This window comes from Aquila chrysaetos, chromosome 10 (genome assembly GCF_900496995.4).
Source record: "Aquila chrysaetos chrysaetos chromosome 10, bAquChr1.4, whole genome shotgun sequence".
NCBI lineage: Eukaryota > Metazoa > Chordata > Aves > Accipitriformes > Accipitridae > Aquila > Aquila chrysaetos.
Genome location: NC_044013.1, coordinates 36,800,200 through 36,818,599, shown reverse-complemented (window position 1 = coordinate 36,818,599; position 18,400 = coordinate 36,800,200). Strand labels below are relative to the sequence as shown.

The following is an 18,400-nucleotide window of genomic DNA, read 5'->3' as shown; positions in this document are numbered from 1 at the left end:
CTGAGGCGCCTTTGCGTGGCGCCGGCGCCGTGGTTACCGGGGAGCGCGGGCTGCTGAGGGGGAGAGGGCGGCGGGGGCCGGCGGGTCTGTGAACGAGGCCTTTGAACGGGCGGGGTCGCTCGGTCGTTAGTCCTATCCGCTCCCGTGACAGACACCCCCCCGGCAGGTTCGTAGAACGGTGAGAATAAATAATTAAACCCGGTGATTTAACATTAGATCGATAGAATTAATAGTTAAGCGGACGGGATTAATAATCAGAATGGTTCTTGGTAAAAATTCGGAGTTGAGGTTAATCAAAACTCATCTTCTCTTAATCCAGAGGCTGCTGTGTGGGCCGCCGGGGCCTGCATGCCCAGGCTGTTCTGGGCCTGAACCCTTCACAAGGCTTTCTAGGCACGGGGAATGATCTCTCCCAAGGACACGCAGAGGATTCCCGTGAGGCCTGTGGAAGAAAAACAGAAATATTATTGAAGTCAAGGCGACATTGATGGGTGCTGGAAGTGTTTGGTCTACGTGGCCAGTCAGGGCCCAGGCCTTGAGGCTGTGAAACATTTGCGTCTTACCGGCCTTGGGCTCCAAAATGGAGGACAATTGACAGTTTCCTTTGAGAGGAGCTTGAGAAGAGAGCTCCTGCCGTGGTCCCTTACACACACCGTGGGCACAGATTGCACCAAGTTTGGCTCCTGCGTTGCCCCATCTGGGCTTGTACCCCCAAACACCCATCTGCTAAACCTGAGCAACTGGGAATACCAGGTGTGACACAACTCTCTTGTTATTTCAAGTATTTCATAAGGACCATCCCCAGAATAATCACGGCCCATAGCTGCAGAAGTGTGCCAGGGAGATCCAGGCCAAGCGGTTTTGGTGTTCCTGCAGCCCATCTGCTCCAGAGGGTGCTAACCCCCAGCAAACAGGGACAACTGGCCCGGAGACCAGGATTCCTCAGTATTTGGTACAGAGAAGAAAGACAGCCTCCCCCAACGCTCATCCACCAGGCATGAGGATGGTGCAGGGTAAATCTCCCCCACTCCATCCCACTGTTCGCAGCCGGGAGCGCTGGATGCAGCCCTGGATGCTAGGCTTCAGCAACCCACTGTAGTGGCACTGAGCAGCAATGCAATGGGCTGTTTGTGTTATCCCGTCAGTTCCAGTAGTAAAGTCTAAGCTTGCTGTTGGGTACAATTTTGTTGCGTTTTGGGGGAGCTTGACTGAAACAGTCAGTGAGTGTCAAGTGTCAGGGTAGACTCAGCAGCCTCGCTGGTTTTGGCAGTAGGCTATGGCACCTGCTGTGACTCCGCTGCTTTGGGTGAGGATCTCAGGTTTCTGGGCAAAACGCCATGTTGTGCAGGAGGACTCCCATGCATGGTCTGTCAGTCTGACTTGGCAGGTCTGGAGGGGACAGCTGCTAATGCTTGGGTTTCTGTTTTTTAAACATTTTAGATGGAGTTGGTGTTTGAACATAATACAAGTTTGGAGCCCTTTTGTTTAGCTGAGCAGTGCATATGTCTTGTGAAATATTTTAATGCTGACTCTTTAGTATAGTGGCTGGGCTTTCTGTTCTGTTACTGTAATTATTAGAAATAAACATTAAACATTGCAAAATGCAGGAAATTACACTTGGCATTTCATAATTGGCTCTGGAACTCTGTTAATGTTTAGTCTTCACTTCTGTTGGGATGCTACCGGCCTGCTGAAACCATAACAAAACAAAACAAAACACGCCAACCCAGCCCTGAGAGGCTGCAGTGCTAATATTTGAGGTGCCTAGATGCAATGCCCTGTTAAAACACCTGAATCCCCAGCTCTGCCCTGGATTCTGTAGCCAACAGGTCACACACAAATATTTTGCTATTCTTGCTTCTCTGGTTTGTAATTTTTTTGCCTTGATCCTCTCTCTCGGGGCTGTTCTCACTAGAGGGCAGCCTTGTCAAACCCATACTCGTACCAGCAAGCACACTGTATTTTATGTTTTCCTTGCTGCTGTTCTGTGACCCGAGTGGGTGATGTCCCGTGGAAAGGCAGGAATCATCCATCCTAAACACCTGCAACGTGTGGGGCTGGGTGCTAACAGTGGTATGGCCATTCCCCAAGCAGGTTCAGGTTTGTGAGGGGAATTATTACTGTAGGAAAATAAAACAGTTATTCTGGGAAAATTTAGTTTGAATTTTAGATGGGGTTTTTTTGGTCGAAAAAGAGAAAAAAGGAAAGCCATTTTCAGACGTGGTCTCTGCTTTTTGTACAAATGGAGAGGTTTCATAGTCACATACAAAAGTTAGGTGCTGTGCTTATATCGATAGTCACACATCCACATGAGCTGTGCTTTTCACTCCTGAACATGCTCTCAAAGCTTCCAGGCAGACCTCTTTGTGTTTCTTTGCTGGATCACGTGTCTGAGGATAGTTATTTTATGGTATAGTAACATTTCTCATTACCATTTTCACATTAAATCCCCATTTTGCAGCATTTTTCAGACATCAGGACAAGCTTTTCTTCATTTTTCAGGTCTTGGCTGTGGCTGTTGAACTGTTCTGCATATTTGTTTTTAATGCATAGTAAAAATACAGGGCAGATGCTCACTAGGCCTAAATTGTCCTTTAAAATCAACGGATTTACAATGAATTACACCAGATTAGAATCTAAATATTTAACTGAATTAAAACCAATATGTCTGTTAAACTAAGCCAAATAAAGGGAATATCCTTCATGAAATATTCAGCAGCAACTCTCTTAGTCAAATCACGCACTGCTTATCTTGGCAAAAAACCCTCTGAGATTCTCAGTAAAAGCAGTTTTCTTTCATCTTTATCAAGATCTGTTTTCATTTAACCTTATTCACAGAAATGATTTCTAAATCTGTTTTAAAAACATATTGTCCTGCCACAATAAAACCAACAAACAGGACCAGACTGAACAGTGAACCATGTCACCAGTTCTGGAGCAAAGGGGCTTGCTACCAGCTTTTCCTAACACAAAAAGTTACTAATAGATGCTCATGTTGACAAATGGTCATGTACTGAGAACTTCATGTTGACAAATGGTCATGTACTGAGAACTTCTGAAAAAACATAAAGGAAGACATGGGAGGAGAGGCACAGAAGGCTATTGATTTTAATTAATGCATGTAATTTTGAGGGGTAATACTGCCAGAATGGCAAAAGAGATCATGCACAGAATGTGACTGGTGGATCCAGTGGTGCAGAACAGTCTTTCAAGACAGGCAGCAGTCATAAGACTCCTATCACAAGTGAATGAAAGAAGCTAAATCAGCTAAATCAGGCTTTCCTGACCTTGAACCAAACCACCAGCTTCATAGTTCTGGGTTGGCAATGTCCTGTTTCCTACCTGACATCCACAGTGATGTCTGAGGGAAGCTCTTCTGTGGGACGCCAAAACACGAGCACAGACAGGTTTTGCAATTTTTCCGTTGCTTTTGACAACATTGCATTTGAGGAAACAAAACAGAGCCTTCTCATAAGCAGAAGTTTTAATTTCGCTTCAAAGTTTTTGATGAATTTTGATCTGATTTTTGTGTGTGTGTAACATTGCACACCCCGATGCACCAAGTAACAGCTTGAGCCAAAATGTGATATTGCAATCTTAACCCACAAAACCTTCCATCTCATCCACAGCAAAAGAAAACCGTGTCCCTGCCTCGCCTCTGACTTCACGCCAAGAGAAACTCCTGACTGCTGCTTGTCCAAGCCCCTCCTCGGCTCTCGTCCCTCGCTCTCCTGCGCTGGCGCTCTGCGTGGACCGAGGCGAGTTTGCCAAGACCCGTCTTGTTCTCCATGCCTGTGGCACAGGCTGGCTGAGGGGCGAGCGAGCTCCCCATCATCTTGTGCAGGGTCTGCTCCCTGCCAAGCCATGCCTACCCAAGCTGGGAGCTCCCCAAACTGGGCCCGAGCGGCTCCTCCCCCGACGTAGGCAAGGTTACACCTCTCTTCCCTACGCCTGTCAGCGAACAGCTGGACTTCTCTGGTTACATGTGTGCAACCATTTAAAAAAAACATCCAGGCTGGCTTACTCAGCAGATTATAAAAGAGTGATTTACAAAATGCAGCTTTCTTCCAGATCAGCCCGTGCCGTTGTACTTATGTGACCGAAGGTCTCAGCTGATCCCTTCTTTTCTCGTGCAGCCAAGAGGTTTGCAGCAGCAGCAACAGCCACGGCCAGTACAATACTGTAAGTCACTGGGAACGTTTTTTTCTCTCAGTTTGGAAGGGGTTGGCGTTTGGCGTATCAGATCCGTAACACTTAGCATATTTTTCTAGCATAGAAAAGGAAGAGTGTCTTCTGCTGGGGCTGCAACTGTACTGCCCTGCAAGATGCAGGAACAGTGTGGTGCCTGTTTTATAACAGCAGCATGAATGAATGATGCAATCATGCGGGGGGAAGCATCATCATTTTGTCAGGTCAGGCAGGAGGGGATTGGAGAGTTGGGAGGTGTATGTCAACATCCACCGGGTTCCTTCTACCCCTTTTCAACTACTTTTTAAAAGGTGCTTAAATAAATACACTGTTAGGCACTGCTGTTCAGATATTAGCGTACAGCTGCAAACAGTTAATCTCTTGACTTGCGTACAGGTTTGTATTACTACCTTTAAAAACTGAACAGAAAACCAGGAAGCGTGAGGCAAGCTTAGTGAGGTTAAGGACTGAATCTTTCTGTTCTCACACTGAAAACCATAGAAACTCACAATTATGGATGAATGGGTTGAACTTTTAAAGAGTAGTACTTGCAGGGATATAAACAGTCACAATTTGCTTAACTATAACTGATCTGCTTAACTGTATCCCCTTTCCTCTAAAGCTTTCAAAACATATTGCTAATACTGAGAATTAAATGTCAGCATAGAAAAGCTGTATCACTATATTATTCCTATTTTGCAGACATAGGACTAGAAGCAATGAGGATTAAGTGGTTTGTTTGAACTCATACCATGGAAACACTCCTGTGAACATTCTTACAAGCAGGACCACTCCTGTAGTGTGAATAGGTCCTGAGAAAAGTTTCAAGAACTATTTTCTCCAAATCCCTTACTCTAAGCAGCAGTTCCCCTTCAATGCAACAGAAGCAGTTTAATGCGGTTACATTTCTGTTAATCTCACTGCACATTCAATGCAATCTTATTCTGCTGCGGGAATGTATCTCGGAGTGTCTCTCAGTCATCACTCTCACCTTGTTAAATGGGAAAGTGAATCAGAAACACCGGAAACTGTTTGCAAACTAGGATATTCCCGAGTGATCTGTTTAAAAAGATATTTTAGGTAATATTTCATTGAGATTCACTTAATCTTCATTTTTTCACAGCAGTAAATGTGAACATAATGCAAAGTGGCAGCATGGCAGCCCTTCTGAAAGCTGAAATATGATAACAAGTGAAGTCTAGTCACAATGAGGATTTTGAGATCTCATCAAGATCTCGTCAAAGTATAGCAGCCCCAGAACACCCGGAGTTCTGAGTACCACTTACTTGTTCCTTTTGCATTTTATGTAGCAGATACTGCAGATGTTTCAGTTTTTCACAGTGCAGCAAGTGCCCTTCTTTGAAGGGTCAGCAAACAGAAAAGATTTCAGGTGTTTTCCTTTGACATGTGGTCTTACATAATTCCTGTGCTTGCTTCTGTGACTCCACCCTCTCTGTTACAAAACAGAACTATTTCTTCTGGAAATGCCAGGTTTTTTTCCCCAATGGTCTAATGAAGTACTTCATAGTCTGGAGGCAAGGAGATCTCATGGGAATTCCACTTTACCCTTGTGATTTCCTTTCTCTCCATCTTTATCTCAGATTTCACCCTCTCTCTCTCCCTCTGTCACTCTTATGTCTTCTCTAGTCACTTTGCCCATTGCTTCTTCTCTTCCCCATTTTCTTCTTTTCAGCTTTTTCCCCCAATATTTTATTACTAGACCTGTTGAAATGCTTGCTGCTTGGATGCTTTTCCAGCATGCAAATAATAGGATAGGAATAGATTACCTATCTGAAATTCAATGGCAGAAAGATCAGAGATTTTCTACCCATGTTTTTCATATGGGGACAGAACTCATTATTTGTGGGAATTTCTTTTTTCTTACCATCTCATTAAAACATTTACACATTTAAGCAATCAGATGCCCTGTATTTCAGAGTAATTAATCTCTGCCAACTGTAGAGGCCTATACCACTCTGGAATAAAAAACTGCTGTTCCCTTACTACAGCTGTTAGATTTGTCCATAGAAAGGTTTTACACATCTTCAATTCTTTTTGCTCATGTTTCCAACTGGCACCTACTTGTGGACAAGCTACTGTGTCTGTCCTTATTTCTTATGCACGCTTACCCAGAGGCGAATTGTAGGCAGTTTCTTGGTGGACAACATGCCAGGATGGCCCAGTGAAAATTTTGAAAATAAGGGAAGTAGCAGAACCTCTCCTGCTTGTACTTTCCCCCACCCCTGTTGCCCATTACTCTATCACTAATAGCCTTGCCTTATGCTCTCATCTACGTTTAGGGCCAGGGAAGAAATTTCACAAGTTACTGAAATTGGCACATTACCATTTGGAATGGCATTTATCAGCCTCTGGAGCTGATGGTGACCCCTGCAGCTCTGCCAACAAGGGCAGAAGAACCTTATTTCACCCAGGTGAACCACCTTTAACTCCTAAAATTTGCTTTTCCCACCATCAAGACTCCCTGCAATAGCTGAAGCTTCCTTCACAGGTTCTCCTCTTTGCTCCTGTATGAGCTTCCCTACTTTACAGTTCATCACAAGTTCGCCAACATGTGTGATGATACATCAGCCAAAACCAGGTCTGTGTTTTCCAGGACTCAGTGCCCAGCTATAGCAGGAAGTGGAAAGATTTTAGGAGGTTACAGGCCAAGGGAGATCAGGAACTACTGAAGATTTCTGCATTTCAAAACACAATTCTTCCCTTCCAATTTGTCATTTTTAGGCATTATAAACCACAGCTTGAAACTCTTTTGAAGGAGTTATTGCGTGGAACAAAGAGAGGACAGGGTTATTTCCAACCATGGCTTCACAACTGGTATCTGTAATTCTTCCTCTAACTTGTCTGTTTGTCCATCAAAGTGCAAAGTCCACCACAACGGTGGTCTCATCATTGTAAGGATCATCCAGAAGGGAAAGGAGTATGGGAAATGTGGATACCAGGGAGAAGGAAAAGTTAAATGTCTCTTCCTTCCTGCTCCCAATGTGTGTTTCTAGCGAGAACATTTTTCTCAGAGAGATTAAAATTTTGAAGACCTGTATCCAGAAATATATTTCAGGTTCTCACCAAGAAATCACATCACGGTGCGGTGTTCCCACACAGTGACATTGCATCATAATGAGGTAATGTTGCAGCGCAGCCTCAGGTTAGCATGAGGCAATGTGATGGCTTTGCATAATAAGGAATCAGTGTTGGAACACTGTGACGCAAATGTCATGCCACAGTGATGCAACAAGTTTGTTCAGTAGAGCAAATCTTTGAAATTGGCACCAAACCCATGGTGGAATTTTTGGCAGACTCTATAATTACTAGTAGGCTGGAAAAAATTAATGCCCTGCCATTTAAAAAATTTTAGTGGATTTTTTTTTTTAATTCCACTGCACAAATATATCTAGCTGTCAAGGCCCGCCCTAAAGATAAAGCCCTCCTGCTCAGAAAATCAAAATCTTCCACTGAAAATACAAACACAGTGCTGTGGAGCCAATGTCAAGTCAAGGCTAACACAAAGTAAACGTGGAATTCACGTGTCACCTGTCCACCCACTGCCAAGTCTTAGCTCAGAACCAGTCTCTGTCAGAGGGAAATTTTTATGCCCGTGGCCACTTCAGAGAGAGAGGTTTCTCTTACGTGCCATGCTGATGGCATATGACTGTATTTCTTATATGTACAGTGCAGTCTTTATAGAAAAATATAAAAAACATGTGCTTTCTGTAGCAAATAATTCTTGTGATGCTTCTAACGCTAGACCAGAGTTTTACAGTATGTCTGCACGGAACAGCTCTGATGCACAAGAGCGGAGGCCTGTCAAACTACGGTTCAGTCCTTGTTTCTGCCCTTCCCAGAGCTCGAGGTTGTAAAAGCCCTTTTCTGGAATACCTCCCCTTTACTGCGTACCCACTCACCTTTGCTTTCTGACACACTGGGGAGGTTGAGCCCAGGCTCTGTCCTACTTTCCCACACCTAAACCAAATGCACAGGAAGTATGGGCTGGGTGATACCTGCTCTCCCATTCTCACTCACACCCGCGATGCAGATGAGCACCGAGGAAGCTGCTGTGTCACCTTCTCAGCCTTGTACAAAAGCCATGAACCCACTTTGGTTACTATAGTAGTGTGTTCACACCAAAAAAATGAATAATAGCTAGAACGACCCTCTTAAGCAGTACTCTTTCATGGCTGCCTTTGGATAGCTTTGCCTTTAATGTGACTTGCTTTCTCTGTTTCTTGCTATTTTATATCTACCTGTTAAACAGAGATTCTCTCTTACAAATATGGCTTTTAGCAGTTCACAACAGGTTTCACCACTTAGGTTTGGTGGCTTCATTTATACAGACTTTTACCTTTCAATGAAGGACTGGAGTATTCTCTTTTATTCTATACACATGAACAGATAAAAGATGAGTGTGTGTTCTGTACAATTTTTCAGTGATTATGGTAATTTTCCATAAAGCCTTTTGTATCCCAGTATTCACCATATGGTGGGAATAAAACCAAAGGTTCCTGTTCCTGCTTCGGCCATTAACTATTTAGCTGTGATCTCTAGGTGAGCACACAGAAGTCACCTCAGGAAGCAGCACTGGTGCTTACCATGTGTGATCCCTGGATGACTCCTGTCTGGCGGTGAGCTATGTCAGTACCGATCAGCTCCTGTGCTTTTCCACAGCAAGGTACCTAGTGATGACCTTCTCCATCTTCACTGGATGTCTTTCGTATCTGTGGGTGCAAAGTTTGCCCAAAAAGGGCAAAAAATAAATGTTTTGTGGGAACTTGTGTATCTAAGACCTCTCACCATAAAAATTCACATGATATATCGGAGAAAAATAAATTAGTGTAGTGAGAGGAAGACAAAAGATGAAGGTATGTAACACAGTGAAGGTATATAACATGCTGTTTGATGGTATTTTTTTCCCTATCCCAGAAAAAGAGAGAACCTGCTACCCAGATCAATTATACAAGACGTGTCCTGAGAGACGTCTAAGAGATTAGAAGACCAACCAAACAAAAGCTTTTACAAAAATCTGGGAAGTGTGATAGATAGAAAGCTGTTATTTCTGTCTAAATGTACAGATTGGTAAAGTCCACACTGAATTCCCTTACGAAAGGGTGAAGCACAAGATGAGTATGGTAGAGTAAGAAAATACTTGATTAACACCTCGTGCTTCTGATCCGCAGAAGAAGTGCTCAACTTATTTAAGTGGACAGATATAAAAGGGAAGAAAAACTTTTGTCAGGCATTGTTGTGGAAAAAGTTGTGTCACGATGTGGTATGTTAATGAGTTGAGTGAAGTTCTCAAAGCCCAAGACTTTAATTCCCAATGCTAATGGCCAAATCTTCTATGCATTCACAGATGATGAGAATATTTAGTTTATATTAATCAGGACATAGAAAAGGATCTAAACCTTCATGATTTAGGGATAACCACTCACTGATAGGTTTAAGATAGTTATGTCTACTGCGATCAAGCAAATCCTTAAGGGCTGGGTGTCTTTTACTATCTCCTGGAGCAACTAATTTGACACACTAGACTGGGTCTGATGAGAAATGAAGATCCGTTTGAGCAGTGAGGGCAAGATGAGACAGAGAACTGCAAGTCCCACACAGCAGTTGGCAGTCTCATGGTTCAGCAAATGCCAAGTATTACAACCTTGAACCCCATGTGAACATCAATGGGCCGAGCCTGCAGAGAGCAAATCAGCAACTGACCAAAGCTCCACGGCCCACCTATAACGTAAATTGAACATCAGTAGGCAGTAACAGCAGAGAGCAAATCAGCAACTGAGCCAGACCTCCACCACCGCTCACACTCTTTGATAAAAGCTGGCTACCAGGCTGTGCTCGTCCCTACTCGCAAGAACCAGACCAGTTGCGCCAATGGCTCAAGACAGAGTGCAGTACTGTCATTCAGAGAAAGACTTTATCTTGTCCCCTCACAGTAAGAAGGTTCCTAAAAGGATGGCATCCCTCTTGGAGCTGAAAGAAATCTTCCGCAATGCTGATGCAGTATGCTTTGATGTGGACAGTACAGTCATCAGGGAAGAAGGCATTGATGAGCTTGCGAAGTTCTGTGGAGTTGGAGATGCCGTCGCAGAGATGTATGTATATTTGCTGTTTACTTCATAGGAATAGTAGTAAAAAATAAGCAAGGGTAAGGTTAATCTGTGACAATGAATTTACCATAGGGATTGATTCAACCCTGTCATAGGAGATTATTACAGTTTTAAAAGGACTTTAGGAATAATAAGGGGAATTAATGCATAACGAAGTAACTTCTTTTGGAATTGCAAAGCCACTCAACAAAACTATACTGACGTAAATTCTCTAATATAATTTTCTTCAATAGACTAAGATCAGACCTCATCATTAAACTCGGCTAAGCACTAGCAAACCTTATTACGAGATGGAGGAGAGGAGACAACTCTCTAAACACTCATCTGAGGCTGTTGTTGTTTCCACTGAAGCTTGTAGCAAAAATTCTGTTAATTTCAGAGAACGGCACCTGAGCTGCAGTTTAGGAATACTGGTCCAGTGGCTCAGATGCACTCACAGAGGGAATGAAGCAGTTTTCCTTTGCCTCACTGGTTCTCACAAGAGCTCCGATCTGTGGAGATCTTCTACTGGTGGTTGCTACCAATCTTCTCCTTTACCACATTGATATGGTATAACTTGGAACCTATGGTCTCTTACCTTGTTCCTTGTTGTGCTTCTTTAACTAACTGTTCTTGGGAGAACCCTCAACTTGACAAAAAGCGTCACTGATTTGCTTTCTTTGGATCACCATTTAGGACCCGCAGAGCTATGGGTGGCACTGTGACATTCAAAGCAGCTTTAACGGCACGACTAGGTCTCATACGTCCCTCCTATGAGCAAGTGCAGAAATTAATATCCGACAATCCACCTCAGCTAACACCAGGAATAAGGTAAGAATAATTTCAAATGATCTAACGAAAAAGTCTTCCAAAAGCACATGGCATAAATCAACAAAATTCTGTGACATTAGTGAGGCTGTAAGACCATCGAGCTGGTTTAGATTGCCTTCCTACTCCATTTCCATGTTGTGTACAAAGCTTACATCAGGAGCTTATAACGGCCTGAGTCCCTGTCAAGTGGCTAAGCATCCATGTAAAAAGAAAACAGTCTTAGGTATTAACTGGTGTTTTGGCTGGCAAGCTCAAATTCTGGTTCGAGGATTAAACTGGCATGGAAAATAATCTGTTCAATCACATCTGCTTTTTGACGGGTGATGGAACTGGGAGGAGATTTAATACCCAGTATAAACTACTGGCTTGGTCTATTCTGCAATTATATTACCTCTCTTACACTTCCGTGTGCAGTCACACCCCTGGACTCAGTTTAGGGGATCCATTGTTCAGAGCTACCCATTATGTACTGAAGTCCCTAAAAAAAGTATTAAAAAATCATTAAGGGGAAATACATATATATGTGTGTATTCATTCAACTTTGGATTTAGAATAAACATTAACTATTTAAATGGGTTTTTTTTCCTATTCAAATTGTTTCAAACAATTGAGAATAATTTCTTTACTACAAAATCTGGCCATAGCTCTAAGTTTAAAATATTTTTAGCACATACAGTAGTTTTAGATTATATTGTGCTTGTATTTTCTCCTTGAAATGAAGCACATGCTCAGCTTTTCCCATAGAAGGCATAGCTAGATGTAAATACAAAGAGAACATTGTTTCCTTGTTTAGAATCACGTGATTTTCCTTTTCATTCCTTCCCTTTCTTCCTCTTCTGTGTAGCCTGCTTTAAGCCTCCACTTTGCTTTTTAGTATTTAGCATTTCTGCTGTTACTGCTACCACTTCAACTGCTCAGCATTGATGCATGCTGATCTTACTGCTTCTGAGCCAAATCCTGTAAAACTTTTAGCTGCCTTCAAGCCCCTTTGACATTAACTGGGTCTGAAAACTTCTACTTTTTTTGATTCCTTTTCTGTAGCTAGTGCCCTCTTCCAAAGACAGCATCGATGTCCAGCATCTGGGGAACCAACTCCAAGTTAGAAAACGTGTGCACTTTGCACACCTTTCAGCCCACTTTTGCATTTTGGTGCAGTGGCTTTCTCTCTCCCACATTCCCTACTTTTTTATGCATTATAGATTCATTTTCTTGCTGTTGTTTTACTTCAGAAAAAAAATCTGAACTGGATCTGCTCTCATTTAGTTCAAGGGAACTAATATGAACAGTATGAAAGTGTAAAGACAACATTTCTAGGAAGTGCTTGTTTCTGAGCAACTAAATACCTGTTTGTCTCTAGACGTGATGGTTTCGTTCAGCTCTTTTCAAGCAAGGGGTATGCACAAACTTGCAAGGGAAAGAAGGAAAAGCTTTGGGCAGCAGAGATGGATGGAGCTGGAAAGCAGCACACATCCTAACTGAACTGGAATAACACAAAGCATGGGCAGCCTTGTATAGGAAAGAGGTATTTTGGCTTTCTTGTTATCCCTAGATGCTGCCAGGCACTCACGCTTGGTGACTGCTCTTTCTTCTCAGGGAGCTGGTGAGCAGGCTTCAACAACGAGGGGTCCAGGTCTTCTTGGTCTCTGGGGGGTTTCAGAGCATCGTGGAGCACGTAGCCTTGCAGCTGAACATTCCAACAGCAAATGTCTTTGCCAACAGGCTGAAGTTTTACTTTAATGGTGAGATTCCCTTAAAGTCTCTTTTCTCTCCTAATTAATGCCACTTTTTTGGTTCAAACTGTCAGATACTGGGCTACAGATAACCGTCCAGCCTACATGACCTTGTTACCAATCCAGCTAGCTCCAAGCCGGCAAATTGCAAGACCTTACCAAAAACATGAATTCAGGTCATTTTCCAGACATGAAATAGAGCTGTAGTTACTTTTTAATTGCAAGTGGTGCCAAAGGTAAAACATGTTACAGTTGCTGACAGCAAAGTTTCATTTTCTCTTGCTCCTTAAAGTTAAAAGAGTTTATTACACTCACCTGCTTTCAGAGGCAAACTTGATTTTCAGTGACTTTGAGGTATGTATGGAGACTGATGTACTTTAGTTGAGCTGCTCTGGACTTTAAGCTAGTGTAATCAAGCAGAACTGTAGTTAGTGAGGTTGTTTCTTACTCAGTATTTCATACACTGTCTATACATCATACTGGATGCTGGTTTTGAAATGTTTACACCAGAATGACTGGACCAGAGTGACTGGGAATGGATTTGTAACACCACTGATACAGGGTTTCTACTTTTGTGTTAGCATTTCAGCTCTTTGAAAATATCCCCACTGAAGACTTGGGTCAAATCCCAGTTTTTACGCTTACCTTCTAATTACTTTTTTGGGATGCTGATATTGTGAGGCTTACAGGACTGCATGTAATTAGCTGTTTTCTGAAGTAAAGACCATAGGCATATATCTTTCTTCATTTACAAGAAAATATGCTATGTGTCTAACTTGTCCTTCCACTGTGTTCTAGGAGAATACGCAGGATTTGATGAAACACAACCAACAGCTGAATCAGGGGGGAAAGGAAAGGTTATTACTCATCTGAAGGAACAGTTCCACTTTAAGAAAGTAGTTATGATTGGAGATGGAGCTACAGACATGGAAGCCTGTCCCCCTGCTGTAAGTATTAAAGAACAGGAATTCTAAACTCCTTTTGAGCAAATCCTTTGGGATGCATCCCCCCCCCCCCCCCAAGTCTGAATTCTTCGTAGGACTTCAGGGAAGATCTTTAGCACGTCCCACAGCTTAAAAGAGATCTGTGCAGGTAGTTTCCCTCTAGAAAGCCTGCATCATGCAATGGTTGATTTCTCTCAGTTCAGACATCTCAGTAAGGGTGTCGCCCATTAAGCCAGGATGCTGGCTGGGTCTAGCAGGACTGTGTAAGTCTAGCAACCTGTCTCAAATCAAGCTGGTATTATCATGTCTGCCTTTCCCCTCTATGTCCTCACAGTAAGTGCTTGCTTCTGTGCAGAGGTCTTACCCTACCATGATCCTGGTTCTGAACACTGACTAACAGTGCTTAGCATGAAGGTCTGGTGTAGATCTGGTGCACATTTACCTGATACTGGCCTAGCAGGAGGGTTCATCTCACTGTGCAGTAATGATACTTTTGAAGATATCAGCCCTGACAGGGTGAAAATAGAAAGACAACTTTTATAACGGTCATTTCACAGAGGAAAGACCTTAATTTTGTCTCCCCTTTAGCACCTTTCTCTACATAAAAGTACTCCAATACCCCTTCTTTGCCAATGGTGAGGGACAGATATCCCAGTGCATGGAAATCCTCAGGAACAAACTCAGAGCTACTGCTGATGCAAGTTATGACAGCTGGTCCCTTACTGTTAAATATGTGCATGACCAAACCAGCTTAGTATTTGGTTAATGCTTTCTACCTAAAGGCAAAAAAGCAGCAGTGGAAATTTTAAACACTGCACTTTCACTGCAGATGGTTTTCTAAGATGTAGAAATGAAGATTGTTCCTGGTTAATGATTGAAGACATGGTTAATGTTTACTTCTGCTATCTATCAAATGAGGTAAACAGAGTTAAGATAAACAGTATAGGGATAATTGTGAGATGCTGCATGCACGTTCAAATGTTAACTCATTCTTGATTAGTAAGGCCTTATGTTTCATCACAGTTACAGCGCATTTTCAGTAAAATCTCAGACCTGAACAATCTTGAAGTTACGAGGCACTGAGACACAACCTTCCTCCTGGAACAAAACTCTAATAACCAAAGTGGTGCAAAATTAAATGTTAATGAAGTTCTTGTTAATAAATTTGAAAAATGAACATGCAAAGTAAAATAGGGGAAGAGGCAGGAATACTGTAATTTTAAAATCCAATCTTAAAACCAAACTTAATTGCTGAGAAGCTCCATTCCTTACATCAGACTGCAAGAATAAACGTGCCCATTCTTTCTGTTTTGCCAGGACTGCTTCATTGGATTTGGAGGAAATGTAATCAGAAAGCAAGTAAAGGAGAAAGCTAAATGGTACATTACTCACTTTGATGAGCTGCTAAAGGAACTGGAAGAACGATAAATTATACAGTAAAATAATATATTTAACAACTATAAGTCCATTATACAATGCAATTAAACATATTTGTTTGCAAAGTTGTGTTCTTGATTTTTTAATGATTCTGGGTGTTGGGTACCTTCATCTCTGGCCTGAAACTCATGTTGCAAATGACACCATTCTACTCAAATATTTTGTAATGAAAATGTAAGATTTTTTAAGCATCTTTTCCAAGGTGGAAGAAGTCAGTTGATTATTCACTCACAAGTGAAGACCAAAGGTAGGAAATTATCAGCAAGTTAAAAATACCTTAATGGATTAGCCCCTGGTCAATATTACATATCTGTTGTTTCAGAATCATTGAAGCTAATACCTCTACTTATTTTGGGTGGCAAAAGAAGAAGGGGGCCACAAATGAGAAGTCTGTCTAAATTAATGATAATAATGATAATAATGATAATGATGATGATAATAATAATAATAATCATCCTCCTCCTCCTCCTCCTCCTCTAAAAGGTAGACAGTATGGTAGTGCTTTCCAGTCCAAAGAATCTCAGAACTAGGTTAAACAGTGAACAGATAGGTAGGAAACATTACTAAGTATCTCTGATTTCATTAAAATATGGCTACAGGAGAACCCAAGATGTCATCTGTTACTCAACATCACTGTTACTCAACCTATAGTCTGAAAGACAAGAGGTGCACGCAAATCTGAGATACATGCAATATTCATCAGTGTCCAAGAAGCATATTTTAAGGCGAGTGATACAGTGGTTCCCATACTTCATTAAAATACTTTAAACTAAACTCCAAAATGGTGATTTTGTAAAATGGTCACACTGTTTACTTAACTGTTTTATTTATTTAACAATCCACTCCCATCAACCTATAACTGGATGGAAGCTTATTCATCAACCTTTAAAAAAAATGGTCTACTGATTAAGAAAATACCACGTAACTTATCTAGTCTCTTCCTCTGCCTCAAGTGTGGGTCAACCACCCTTAAACTGTTTGTGCTAGAAATAAGTCTAACCTGTTCTAAGTAGTTCTCCGAGTTTCAGCTAACGAATCATAGTTTCTTAAGGATTTCTCTTTTGTGGCTGCAGTGTCTGATCCAAGAGGGTCCTTATATAGAACATGCTTGATAAATGCTGTCTTTTCGTCAGTAACTTCCTGACAACTCTTCTGAGTACGTCTTTTTAACCAGCTTTGCTGATGCATCATGGTACTTTTATTTCCCTGACTTGTAAGAATCTCACCTCTGATAATGTGAAAAGCTTTACCAATGTTAAAATATATGTCACATCTTCCACTTCCTTCCATCCACATAATACCATCACAGGAGAAAGATGGGTAGATATGACATGATTTGGCCTAGAAAAAACATCTAGACAGGTTCTTACCTTCTGGGTGCTTACAAATAGTGCCAGTATACTTCTGGAAACTGAAGATTAGGCTGAGTGCGCTAATTCTTTTTCATCCCACCACATATTTCATAGATAGGAAGAGAAATAAGTGAAGTGCCTACCTTCCAGAATCTCACACTGTCTCCACAAAATAATCACAGGTTTTTCACAATTTGCACTGGATTTCCTTAATTTAGTAAGATTAAATCAAGGTACAGTGAGAGAGCTCCTGTCCAATTGTTTAAGCATCACCAACAATTAAAACAAATACTGGTTCTGTCCATTCTGCAACATCATCTGAAAGGATATAGGGGAAAGAGGCATTTACAAAGCCCCAGAGAGTGATGAATGGCAGCTCTCAGTGATGCCATCTAATGTTTTTGGCAAAAAACCTGAGGCAATAATTGCTTGAAGTTACAACAGCATTTAAATACTAGAGAAGTAGAAGGGTTAGAAGAGAACAAATCCAGAAACAAACTTTTAATGGCTTTTTAGAGAAAGGCAGACATATAAACAGCTATACTGAGTATCTGTATACAGTTTAAAAAACTTCACAAAAGCCAAGACAGACAATAGTTGCCAGGCTGCTCACCAGAACTCTTCTGGGAGTATTAAAGATGATCTCTTTTAAATTCTTTCTGAGAAAAATCTCAGCCAGCTCCAAGGGCAGCTCATGTACAATCATGCTTTTGTTTAGTCAAGACCGCATGAGTAGAACAAGTATAAACACTTTCTGCCCTCACTCAGTGTGTTCCTCTGCAATTCTACAGTTATGATGCAGAAGCGTTTGTTTGCTGCAGTTTTCTATTGAATTAAAAGGCTACTAAAAAAAATAAAATCTAACATCCAGGTAATCAGCTATAACTACAGGCCCTGATCCTACAAACACTGTGACATGCTTCACTTCAAGTATCTGTAATTTTACTAACAACACAGTCAGAAGACCGTGCAGGAGGCTCTGTGCCACAGAGATGTTAACATTCACAGCAGTATCTTCTGCCAGTTGGAGTGCTATGGAAACATGGCATTGTGCCAACGATTTCACAAGAGCTCTTTAGGTCTGACTGGTTTGAAGAAAAATACCACCCCCCTTCCACTGGGCAAATACCAAGCCTGACCTCTAGTCCAGGAGGTACCGAAAGGATTACTTAGGTTAGTGAGTGGCTAAGCTCTTTTGTCTGTAAAATACTGGAAAAAAAATAGGAAGGAATAAAGCAGCCTGAGGGAAGTTTCAATGTTACAACCAAGCTACCAATTTACCTGAACATATCCCATCACAGTAGAGCAAAGTCTGGAGAGTAGCACATGTCGCAAGTAATATCTGGTCTTCAGGTGGGTCTCCTAAGAGCATGGCGAGGCACACCCCTTCATATAAAGCCTTTTATTTTAGTGCGATTATTCAGTGAGGCAGTGAGGCTTTAAGTTGTATATTTGCATGAGGGGACTTCTTAAAAGAACAGTTTGCAGTCTTTTCTAGGAAGACTACAGGACAACTAAAGTCAAGTTTCAGTTGTGTCTTTATTACAGTGGAACAAGAATTGATCATTACCAGAGACCCTTCCAGGCACTGCTCCCCACTTTCCAACCACTGGAAAGTGACTTCAGTTCTGAACTCTACAAATTCTGCTCTAAGAAATGCCGAAGTATTGCTAGTCAAAGGAAGAAGGCAGACTTGGCCACGAAATTAAGAGGGAAAATCACAACAGTGTTCATAACAGGGGAAAACCAACTTCAGAAAGGGCTCAGGCAAAGGGAAGCAAGAAAAGATTGGCATTACTTATTTATCTACTGTG

General features: G+C 41.8%; 1 protein-coding gene and 1 long non-coding RNA gene across 3 annotated transcripts; both read left to right on the top strand.

Annotated features, from left to right (window-relative positions):
* Positions 1 to 45: 45 nt before the first annotated feature.
* LOC115347396 lies at positions 46 to 8,664 on the top strand. 2 transcript variants are annotated; one of them, XR_005933491.1, is made up of 5 exons: positions 46 to 166; positions 320 to 753; positions 3,630 to 4,182; positions 6,489 to 6,620; positions 6,698 to 8,664. It is a non-coding gene; the product is annotated as an uncharacterized LOC115347396 (long non-coding RNA). The 2 variants fall into 2 exon arrangements; XR_003925477.2 differs by lacking the exon at positions 6,698 to 8,664 and having other exon boundaries at positions 6,489 to 6,689.
* A 1,313-nt stretch (positions 8,665 to 9,977) lies between these two features.
* On the top strand, positions 9,978 to 15,299 carry PSPH (phosphoserine phosphatase). Its single transcript, XM_030028764.1, has 5 exons — positions 9,978 to 10,298; positions 10,989 to 11,123; positions 12,717 to 12,862; positions 13,652 to 13,800; positions 15,115 to 15,299. The coding sequence occupies exons 1-5, from the start codon at positions 10,078 to 10,080 to the stop codon at positions 15,223 to 15,225; spliced, it is 762 nt and encodes a 253-aa protein (XP_029884624.1). The 5' UTR covers positions 9,978 to 10,077; the 3' UTR covers positions 15,226 to 15,299.
* The last annotated feature ends 3,101 nt before the right edge of the window (positions 15,300 to 18,400 follow it).